Below are 11,411 nucleotides of genomic sequence, written 5' to 3' on the forward strand. Positions count from 1 at the left end.
TCACAGACCCCTCTCCTGGATAATTGCGTCCGCTAGCAAAAACCACTGAAGAAGGGCGCGAGGCAACATTTATTTATATTTAAGCAGAATGGCCGGCCCGTGAGTTTTCACATGTACCGAGATTGCTGGGGTGAATGAAATGTCCTCAAACACGTGAGATGTCCTCAAACATGATTACCCTCACCAACAACTACTACAAACAAGACCCAAAAAGAACTCTCAACATGTTACTACAAGCGACGCCAGAAAAACCGCGGAGGATGCGGATATCTTAATCCTAAAGTCTCTACGAGGCAATGAGAACCCGCAGGTTCGACGACGGAAAGTCACGACGAGGTTGAGCCGGCCTCTCCGGGCAGCCGCTTACGTGTTTCGGGGCTCCGGGGTGCGGAAGCTGGTCGGCCATGGGACTCGCGGCGACGGGCGACCTCGAGCTCTAAGCCGAGGCGTGGGTCGTTCCGTCGCGAGCCTCCCGACGTAGCACGTTCAAGAATCTCCAGCCGACTGGCCCCAGCGACCACTTGCGCTGGCTTAAATAACCTCCGCCGGCCGCCGGCCGTCCCGTAAACCTGCTCCGACGTCTTCCCTCCGGTTCCCCCTCCCGGGGACCCCCGGCCACTCGCCACAATCGCACACGCACGTCCGAGCTACCGATCATGACGTCACGCCTCGCATCTGCACGTCCGCTGGAATGTCGCAGCCCGCTTTTGTCCTCTTAACAGGCGGGGCGAAACAAAGGGCGTGAGCACCAAGCCGAGGGGACCCCCGGATTCCTCAGCGAGGCGCAAAATGGCCGAACCCCGTCCGGGAGGCCGTCATGTCGGCCGCCCGAATATGAAAAATGGAGGGTCTGGCCTGCAGTTTGTGACACTTCTCGTAGTCCTCCGTCTCCTCTTTTCGCAAGCGGGCCATCACGTCGGATACTTCACTTGGCAAAAGCGTAAGCAGCTTTTACGGCCGAGTCTCGACTAAACTGGGCCCTCTCGCTCGTACGATTGAAGTTGACCAAAAAAAAGACCGATGTTTTCTCGTACCTTGTAGGGTCACATTAGGATACTCATTCGCAACGTAGGTCACTCAGTCGCCACAGACTGCACGCTTGGCGCCCTGCTGTCACTCTCACGCATCGATAGAGAGGCCTCGATGTCTAGACGCTTCATTTCCAGCTCATGCTGTCGCTTTTCTCGATCAAGTAGGAGCTCATTCTCTCGTCTCTTTTCCTCCTGTTGTTCCTGTTTCTGCCTCTCGAGCTCCTGTTCTCGCTTTTAAAGCAAAGCTTTTTACCTCTACCCCCCAAGGGTTCTTTCGCGACCGTTGGTGTCACCAGAAAACTCCAGCTAACAAATAAAAGAATTTACTGGCAACGCCGGGAATCGAACCTGGAACTAATAGACTAACAAAGCGAGAGCCCGTTGTCTTACCGATTTAGCTACGAGCCCACACGAAGACTGGGAAGACAGGTGGTGTACTAACCAAGCACATCTACGGGTTTACCCCCTGCGTTCTCGCTGAATGCCACGTGAAAGCGTCACGCGACCAGTCACGCCCATCTAGCGGCCCTGTGCGCACCTTACTCATGTGCTAAGAGTTACAAAAATTAAAGGAAGCTCACACCAATGCATGACATCTCACTTCTACTACGCCAATGTGCTAAAGCCTGTGGCATCCAGTGTTCACGTAAACAATCACAGCTCCTTGTCATCCGCCCTCACGCCAAACCAAGGAATACACTCAAATAATCCTTGATGGCCCAGCATCAAGATCCTAGCTGGGCCTACATCTCGAGGCTAACATCAGGAGTGACGTCTCCTTGCAGCGCCTCAAAAACAGCATTAATCAAATCATACACATGATCAGGCGAGTTGCCACCAAGAAGCGAGGCCTAAAGGAATCCGGTACCTTTCGATTAATTGAAGCTTTTGTCCTCTCGAGAGTTACTTACGTCAACCCCCTGTCTTCTTCTAGACAAGGAAGACATAGAGACGCTTTATATAATGATTAGAAAGGCGGTCGAGCAGGCCATTGGTCTTCTTATGAGTGCGTCCACACAGAGGCTGCTTAGCACGGGGCTCCACAACACCGTGGAAGAGCTGATATAAGGCCATCTTTCTAACCATAAGGTCCGACTCAGAACTGCGATGGGTAACCGCATGCTTCACCAGATTGGCTGGGCAGCCCAGAATGTCACTCCGCTTGACGTACTCCCAGACTCTTGGCAAGTAAAACTAAAGATGCTCCCTTTGCTTAGAAATATGAACCCCTCACATGACGAGGGTCACCGAAAAGCACGGGCTCAAGCGCTAAACACCACCCTCGATGGGAATCATGCAGTTATCTACACAGATGCCTCCAAACATCGAGGGCAGCGATACGCCATTATCGTGGCTACCTTCAGAACCAACCTCCTTGCGTGTACCTCTCTTAGGACCCAAGAAATGACGCCAGCAGAAGAGGCAGCCATCACCTTGGCTCTCGCTCAACCAGGGGTTCGGAGGGTAGTCATTGATTCCCAGCAAACCTACTGGAATTACCAGTAGGGTTGGGTGTCCTGACCTGCACTGCGCGTGCTAAAAAACCACTCCCCAAACGGTTTCATTCAGCTCATCTGGACACCCCCCTCACACTTCAATGGAGGACAACAAATACGCCCACCCAACAAGCCTGTGCTTTTACCTCCCATGCTATGGAGCTGCACGAGGTCAGTCACCCGCTTGTCACGTTCAGGGAGATAACCCAGCATTATCGCATTCTGAGACAGACCGTACCTTCGGCTTACCCTGACCTTTCCAGAGAACAACAAACTACCCTACGGCTTATACAATCCGGGCTCCTTCCCACAGCCAACGCGTCTTCACTTAACGCATCCGAATCGCTACGACGCTGAATGTAAATTTTGCTCAGAAGTAGGAACACTCCGCCCCGTAATCGGGGTGTGCGGCTTTAGCCTTGAGCACCCTCCTCTCTTTCCGTCAACTACCCAACCAGAGCAATGGGAGATGCTGCTCTCCAGGCCCTCTTTACCTACCCAGCTTCAGTGGGTGGACAGAACACAGGCGCGCGGACTGCGTATGGGCCCCACGGAAGAAGGAATCACTCCCCAGGGCTGCACTCTGGGCCGTTCAGAAATCTGAACAGAAGTATTTCTTCCCCCTGCTCCTTCTCTGCCGCACATCTCGTCGCCTCCGTCCGCGGCGCAGAGACGGAGAAGACAGATCGTCTAACACCGGGTTGAAGCTTACTTTAATTTTATAAAAAAAGTTTCCACTCTTGTGATACACCAATACAACTCAACCAAACACCGTTCATGCTTCATGCATTGATTTAACCTTAACAAGAATGTCTCTTTGAAGTAATAAATGGTGTGGTTAAGTGCAATTCACTTCTCTCTGGTTTTGCTATTTGTAGAGCGATGTGAGTGAATTTAAGTGACGTCGCATGGGTAATCGTTATGGGTGCCGTTTACAGCTTTGCTTTCCAACCACATTCACGGGGTGGATTGGCGCGATTTTTTTTCTCCTGGCGTTCCTCACTCTGGCGCTCAGCCGCTGCATCTGCAGCCTGACGTTTCGCGGTCTCCCTGCCATTGATCACCTCAATGCACTCAGACAGCTCGTCATCGTCAGCCCCAACAGCGAATATATCGTGTATCAGCTCTGGCTTTCTCAGCGTGTCCGACACATCCAAGAGCAACTTTTTTGCAAGCTCCAACAACTGCGGTTTTTTCAACGCTTTCAAATTCATAGCCGGTCTAGAGTACTGCTTTCCCACTGCTCCAAAAATGTTTTGCAGAATAACCTGTAGCCAAAGAAGACCAGCGTCTGAATTCCGATGTTATGATCCAGTCGATTAGCGAGGCAGTGCGCACCTCCGATTCTCCTCTTCCTGTTCCCCTACTGTCGCCCCCTGCGTGCGCATCTTTATTTCTTAATATACTCCCGCCGCCGCCAAGTTGGTTAAGGACTAGGACGGGTAGTGGCGAAGTTCGTGTCCCACTACGACCACTTGTTCAACTTCCGTATACCGGTGCACGATTCCACCGCAGCGATGCTTGTAAGCTGGCTCGGGGATCCCGTGGAGCATTTGGCAGGGTGTCTCGGTGCCGTCGATCTCTGTAGAGACCGTTGTCAATCGAGCGAGGCAGTACAAGTCCATAGCCAGCGTCATGGGCAACGAGTGCTTGCTGGTTTGCTGGGTCAAAGTTACTTGGGGCTAAAGTGGAGACTGCGAGTGTTCATATTGTCCCCGGGGAAAAGAGACCATGCTCAAGGTTTTCAGCCAGAAGGCAGCCGCCGGGATCGAATGGGAACAGCTGATGCGGACGGTCAAATTTAGAGATCATGCGGCGAGCGTAGTGGCATTGTCGTTTCGTCCACGTCTGATGCTGCTTCCGTGAAGTAATCGTTGTGTTCCAGCGGCGTGTCCGTTATCTGTGGGAACCATAGGACCTCGCTCTCGCCGGACCCAACACGGTACAAAGGCTCGTTCAGAATCGAGTTGCGCTTGCTGAAGTAGAGGTCGTCACCATTGAAGCATTTGTTCTGCTTCTCCACCAGGATGCCTCCTCACGGGGCCTGGACGAGCGCGGACGAAGCTCGCTTCCAGTGTCGAAGCTCGCTCACGGAGCATCGGAGGAGCAGGCGCTTCGTTATCCCCTGACGCGAGTCCATCTTCTGCACGAACCGCGTTTTTGTTGCTGAACCCAATGAAAACATATTTGACTCGAAACCGGGTTTCTGCACTGCTGGCGAAACTAGAGGTACCTCACCGACGTAAGGGTCGCAGCAGGGAAGCTCTGAGGTTTCCAAAAGAAGAGTCGCATCATCTCCGGCAAGCCCTGCCAGCCAAGGTAGGCTAACTCCTATCCTACACGGGCCCAGTTTGCCCGAAAAGTGAATGCTACCATCGACAAGGCCGCCCGCATGCCACGCAACACGGCCCGCGACGAATTCAAGATTGTGATCCGCCCCCGCGGCGGACTCATTGTTGGAAAGACGAAGCCCACCGACCTCATGCGAGCTATTGCACGGGAGGCGGGCGTGGAACCGCAAGCTTTCACAGAAGACACTGCATGTCCCAACGTCGCCCAGAACATCGTCGTCGTGAGCACGCCGAACGACGCGAGAGCACAGCGCTACTCGACCATTCGAAGCATCACCCTCGGCACGCAAGTGTTCGAAGTCTTCGCATACCACGCAGCACCAGACAATACCGTCAAGGGAGTCATTCGGAACATTTCACTCGAAGACACCCAAGAAGACATTCGCAGCTACATCATAAACAACTACAACCCAACAGTCATCGACGCGCACCGCATCGGCTCGTCCGAGGCTGTCGTCGTACTGTTCCAGGGCAACAAGGTGCCCATGTACGTGAAGTACGCCGGCGTCATCATTCGCTGCACCATCTACAAACAGCACAGACAAGTCTGCAAGACATGTGGACAGGTCGGCCACCGTAAGGACGTGTGCCCTACGCCCAACCTGAACGTGTGTTTCGCCTGCGGCAAGACCAACCTAGGCCAGAACCACGAAGAGGAATGTAAGCCGCACTGTAAGCTGTGCGGCGGTCGCCACCCCACCGGCGACAAACACGCAAGAATCGTTTCAAGGTGCCCTTCCAAGTGAAGAAGCGCCAATGGGAAACCAAGACTGCTGCGGCAATGGAAAAAGCCCGACCTCCTCCGCCGCCGGCGCTGAAGGTCAGACTTTCCAGAAAGGACGCGTTCTCGGAACTGCCGGGAGCGAACAAACAACGCCATCCATGACGCTGCGCGAGCCACGATAGGTCGCGCAGTAAGTCACGAGGCCCGGTGACGCACGGCGCCATGTCATGGGCCAAGGTCACAGCTGCCGGGGGTGGAGCCAAGCAACCGGCTCGCCCACGCTCGTCCAGCCGTGGCGACAGCAGAATACAAACGCTAGAGAAGATGGTGCGTGATCAGCAAGACCTGATCCCCAAGTTGAAAAGCAATTGGAAGAGATCCTTATCACAGGACACCGTACGCCTACGACATCACCATGGGTGCTTGGGAAAACGCCACAACCAGCGTCCCTCACCCCGCAACATCTGCAACAATCGCCCAAGCCGAGCCGAGCGCTGGTCATCCGAACGAGCGCCGCTCAAGCGCCTCACCAACCACCGCACTAGCACCCCGCTACCGCGGCGGCACAAATTACTACAATAGAAGAAGAGGACGAAGACATCGAAGAAGCCGATCAGGAGGACCGCCCTCCGCGCTCTCCACGGTCAGTCAGCTCGCTATTGCCACCGCTCACACCGGGCGGTGTCAGTTCCGCAGTACTACTCCGCCGTCTCTCGGAACGAGTGGACAGAATAGAGAAACGCATGGACAAGCGCTTGGACGCGCAGAACGCCAAGATCGACCAGCTCGCTCCTCTACTCGGTGAGGCCAACGCGCGGCTCGACGAGACCAACGCGCGACTCGACCGCCTCGAGCAGTTCCTTTACGAGAAGCTGGGAGCCCCCAACTCCAGCACGGTCAACTGCAACCCACTCGTATCCCAACAATCACCATGACCAGGTCCGCCCAATCAAGACTAAAGATATGGCACTGGAACGCTAACGGCCTCCAGTGCCGCAGGGCGCTCCTACAGCAACACATACAGACCATGGACTCTCCGCCGGACGTCATCATGGTTCAGGAAACACACATGGAACGTATGCCAACACTCCCGGGCTACCGAACGCACGCTACACCTCCCAGCGCTCGCACCAGTAACAAGGGCGCGGCGCAGGGAGTCTGCACCTTCGTCCGGAAAGGCATCACCCACATACCGCACGACCGCTTCCTCGAGCACGACACGGCCCTCGAGCTATGCGCGACCGAGATCGTAGTTGGCAAGAAGACGCAAGAATCACTCTACATGATCAACGTGTACAGTAACCCGCAACACCGCAGTCAGCGGTTCCGAACGCCGTTCCACAAGACCCTGCACAAAGCCTCGCGCCACCCGATCCTCATCGCCGGCGACTTCAACGCCCACCACAAAGAGCTTGGGTACGGACTCACCACTGCCAAGGGTAGAGACCTGCTCGACGAAGCCGTGGAAGCCGAGTTAACGCTCGTCACCGACCCGCTGCAGCCGTCCCGCATCGGCACCTCAACCGCCGGAGACACCAATCCCGACCTCGCCTTCGTACACCTGCCTGACGGCAGAACGACGAGCTGGCGAAACACGGGCCATGGCAGTGACCATTACATTATCGAAATCGAGATCCCCCTGCGAGTATCCGGAACCTCTACCGCCAAGCGCACTCACAAGCTGGTGGACTGGCATGCCTTCCGTCAGCAAGACATCGCACCGACCATCGACGACATCGAGCGATGGACGCGTTGCCTGGTGGACGCCACGAAGCGAGTCACCACGGAGATCGAAACGGACGACTCCATACCGAGCATGGACCCTCGCCTGGAACACATGGTGGAGGCGCGCCGGTCCCTACAGCGGCGATGGAAGAAACACCGCCACCACGGCAATTTACGCAAGCGGATCGCCCGCCTCGGTCGCGAGATCGACCAATACAGCCGACAGCTCTGTACCTAGCAGTGGCACGTGATCTGCAACGAGGCCGACGGACAACTCCACGCGAGCCGAACATGGAAGCTGCTTCGGCACCTCAAAGACGAAACCCAGAGCAAGTCCTACCAACAACACCGCCTGTCCCAGATATTACACACGGCGTCCAAGACCCTCGGCACAGAGGAGCTCTGCAAGCGCCTGAACGACCAGTACCTGCCCATCACCTCGAGCGTCGAGCATCCGGACTACCGAGGGGCGGCCAACCCCGAGCTAGACGGCGACATCGAGGAGTGGGAAGTCCGCCGAGCGGTGCAGGACCTCAACTGCAAGTCGGCGGCCGGGCCGGAAAACGTACACAACAAGGCTCTCCGGAACCTGAACGACACCGCCATAACGGCTCTCACACGGTACTACAATGACTGCTGGCGCTCGGGCTCGCTCCCCAAATAATGGAAGACGGCCCGAACGCTCCTCATGCCAAAGCCCAACGAGCCGCCCGGCATCGAGAACCTGCGCCCGTTCTCCCTGACGTCGTGCGCGGGCAAGGTGCTCGAGCATGTTCTCAACAACCGCTGGCAGAGCTACCTCGAAGAGCACAACATCTACCCGGCCACGATGCTCGGCTTCCGAGCGAAGCTCAGCACACAAGACGCCATGCTCCTCCTGCAACACGACCTGCTCGAGTCCCCCAGCAGAACCGACAGCAGGGCAGTGCTCGGCCTCGACCTCAAGAGCGCATTTGACAACGTGCTCCACTCCGCCATCCTGGCACAAGTCAACCGACTGGGGCTGGGAGAACGAACGTACAACTACATTCGAGCGTTCCTGTCCCACAGGACGGCATGCATCTACGTCGGTCACCTATAACTAGACGAAAGGCAGCTGGGAAGCGTCGGCACACCGCAACGGTCCGTCATCTCTCCCTTCCTGTTCAACATCGTCATGATCCCGGTGGCCGAGCGCCTCGCCCGCCTGCCGCACGTCCACCACACGATCTACGCCGACGACATCACGCTCTGGGTGTCGCGCGGCACCAACGGCCACATCGAGCAATTGCTGCAAGAGGCGATCTGTGAAATCGAGGCCTGCCTGAAGAACACGGGCCTACGGTGCTCCCCGCAAAAGTCGTAGCTGCTTATACTGCCACCCCCCAGCCACCGCAGGAAGGAAGCCGAACGCGAAGCCGGCAACATCACCCTCCGCACCGAGAACGGCATGACCATACCGCACGTCCGCAGCCTCAGAGTGCTCGGCCTCCACATCGACTCGGGCAACACCAACCACACGGCCCTGGACAAACTACTCACGAGGATGGGCATCGCGACTCGTCTCATCAGAAGGATTTCCACACGCCGCGACGGCATGCAAGAGCCCAACCTCCTGCGACTGCTGCAGTCGTTCGTGATGAGCCACGTCTTGTACGTCGGTGCGTTTCGCCGCTGGCTGCAGCACGAGCGGGACAAGATCAACGCAGCCATCCGCAAGTCCCACAAGACGGCACAGGGGCTTCTCCACAGCACAAGCAACCGGGCCCTTGCGTCCCTCGGCGTACACAACACACTGGAAGAGGTGTGCGAAGCCCAGCGCTCCGCGCAGCTCGCCCGTCTCGGTACTACCAAAACGGGTCGCCTGATCCTGCAACGGGCCGGCCTTCGCCCGCTACGGACGGAGCCGCTCTCGGAAGACACCCACGGACACAGAAAGATACCCAACGACATTGTCAGACAACTTGCGTCCCACCGCTCTCGCAAAACGTCCACCCGGACCGCAACAAGGAGCGAAGGCGAACCAGAGCCCGCGCACTCGCGGAGACGTACGCTACAGACAACACGGCGGTATACGTGGACGTCGCCCAACTCCCGGACAGACCCCACACCTTCGTGGCCGTAGTGATTCGCGCCACGGACGGAAGCATCCTGAATGCCTGCAGCCTCCACGCCCCCGGCGCCGAGCAAGGAGAAGAGGCTGCCCTCGCACTGGCGCTACGAAGCGACCCCGACACCATAACCATCCTGAGCGACTCCCGCTCGGCCATCACCAACTTCGCGAGAAGCAGCATCGGGGAAACGGAAGCCCGCAGCGGAACCGCTGACCACGTACGGCGACATCCTGTCGTGGTACCGAGAGGGGCGCCGAGCGCTACCTCCGCCTCACCCGAGGCTGGGCAGACGCGAAGGCGTCCTTCTCCGACAACTACAGACCCGCACGGTGCTCACGCCGGCCCTCGCCCGACACGTGTGCCCCGGATACTATGTGCAAGTGCAGTGCAGTGTTTGTGCGCGTGAACCAGCAACTCTAGCCCACATCATGTGGGGCTGTGAAGTGCAGCAAGACGGTGCCGAGCCGGACTCACTACCGCCAGACATTGTGGACTACATCAGCTCGCCCGACTCTGTGGTGCAGCTGCTCGCCATCCAGCCGCTCGAGGACGCCCTGGCCCGGCAAGAGCGAACGGGGGACCCTCCCGCGGGAGCGGACTCACCCAGTAGCCGACGTCGCGGCGCAGGCCCACCCTCGAGTTCTACATAGCCACGAGCTAGATAGGGTGCGGAGAAGCCCTGCGTGGCCTGATCCGCACCCGCACGCCGGATATTCTCAATAAAGTCTTGTTCCCTCTCTCTCTCTCGACTCTAGGGCTGTGGCAGAACGGCTCAGACGTCTCCAGAGCGGTAGTCAAGTCGTCGAAGCGAGGGATGCGGAAGGGCTGTAATGACATCTCCGAAGTGAGAATCGCGTCCGTGATACCAGCGTTCGTCTGGGGCCACTTCGACATGTCCAAAGCAGAAGTCTCTTTGACTAGGCTAGATTCACGGCAGGGCCGCTCGGCCGTCTCAGAAACGATCGCCGCGCCACCGATGCCGAGGTCCCGGGAGTGTCCTTGAGGCTTCCCCAAAACTGCAGTCACGGAAGCAGCAGGACTGCGCAGTTGCTGGAGCCTCTCTCCCTGGCTGAGCACCTCGGTGCCCTGCTTGGCGCCCTGAAAGGCCGAAGCGCCTCCGTCTCCATTTACCTGTTCTACCCGCGCGCCAGACATTTCCCGTACGCGTGGCACGCCACCCGGGACCATTGTCCGCCGGGCCTCCTCCGGACGCAAGCGAATAGTCGAGGTTGCGATGCGGGTAGTAAACAGAGCCGCCTGAGGTTGAAGAACGGGGCTTTCAGAAGAGTCTTGGCTCGCGGAGAAGCGTACGCGCGTTCTCAGGCCGCAGATACGCTCGTCGTAATCGATCGACTCCAAAACGTCAGCATCAAATTCTTCATCCTTCATGTTCTCCTGAACTTGAGCGTCGAGTTTGTGAAGGCTCACCTGGTCATGACAGATGAGGTCGAGGGCATTTTGTCTGTCGAGGGCCGTTCCTGCCTGGCTCCGTAGCAAGGCATCGAGGACTGTCATGGTCCCGGAGATGGTCGCTCGCAGGACATCTCGGCGAATACGAGGATTGTCCATGGCACCAATCGATGAAGCAAGACGCTGGGGTTTCAAATACTACGGGTCAAGGGCGGGCTTGGGCATGAGCCGAAAGGAGCGGCGGCCGACGGCAAGGCTCCCAGGGTAAAGCAGTACGAAGGTATCCAAGCCTCGCGTGCCTCGGAGACGCTGCGCCGTCGAACGTGGGTCCGCTCGTGCCTTGTTTCCCGGGTTTCCGCACCAGAAAATGTGTAGCGAAAGCATGCCAGAGTGTGGCTTCCGATGTGGTGATCCAGTCGATTAGCGAGGCAGTGCGCACCTCCGATCCTCCTCTTCTTCTTCCCCTACTCTCTCTTAACCTGCCTCCGCATCTTTATTTCTTAACATAAACAACGTGACAAAAACACACGCCCTACCAGCTATCCTCAGAAGCCTGGTAAAACTCAGTGAAGAAAAGTCCC

The 11,411-nt window shown here is 57.2% G+C and overlaps 1 protein-coding gene across 1 annotated transcript; it reads left to right on the forward strand.

Annotated features, from left to right (window-relative positions):
* The first annotated feature begins 6,533 nt into the window (after positions 1 to 6,533).
* On the forward strand, positions 6,534 to 7,991 carry LOC144172690 (uncharacterized). Its single transcript, XM_077701323.1, has 2 exons — positions 6,534 to 7,442; positions 7,569 to 7,991. Exons 1-2 carry the CDS (start codon positions 6,534 to 6,536, stop codon positions 7,989 to 7,991), a joined length of 1,332 nt encoding a protein of 443 aa, XP_077557449.1.
* The last annotated feature ends 3,420 nt before the right edge of the window (positions 7,992 to 11,411 follow it).

The sequence above is a fragment of the Haemaphysalis longicornis genome, unplaced genomic scaffold, assembly GCF_048455015.1.
Source record: "Haemaphysalis longicornis isolate Haplotype H1 unplaced genomic scaffold, Haemaphysalis longicornis Haplotype H1 scaffold_25, whole genome shotgun sequence".
Taxonomy (NCBI): Eukaryota; Metazoa; Arthropoda; class Arachnida; order Ixodida; family Ixodidae; genus Haemaphysalis; species Haemaphysalis longicornis.

Excerpts from the sequence above, each read along its gene's own strand:
- LOC144172690 (XM_077701323.1), top strand. The coding sequence starts at position 6,534 with ATGACCAGGTCCGCCCAATCAAGACTAAAGATATGGCACTGGAACGCT. Across the intron at positions 7,443-7,568 it reads ACCCTCGCCTGGAACACATG|TGGCACGTGATCTGCAACGA; the intron begins GTGGAGGCGCGC and ends TGTACCTAGCAG.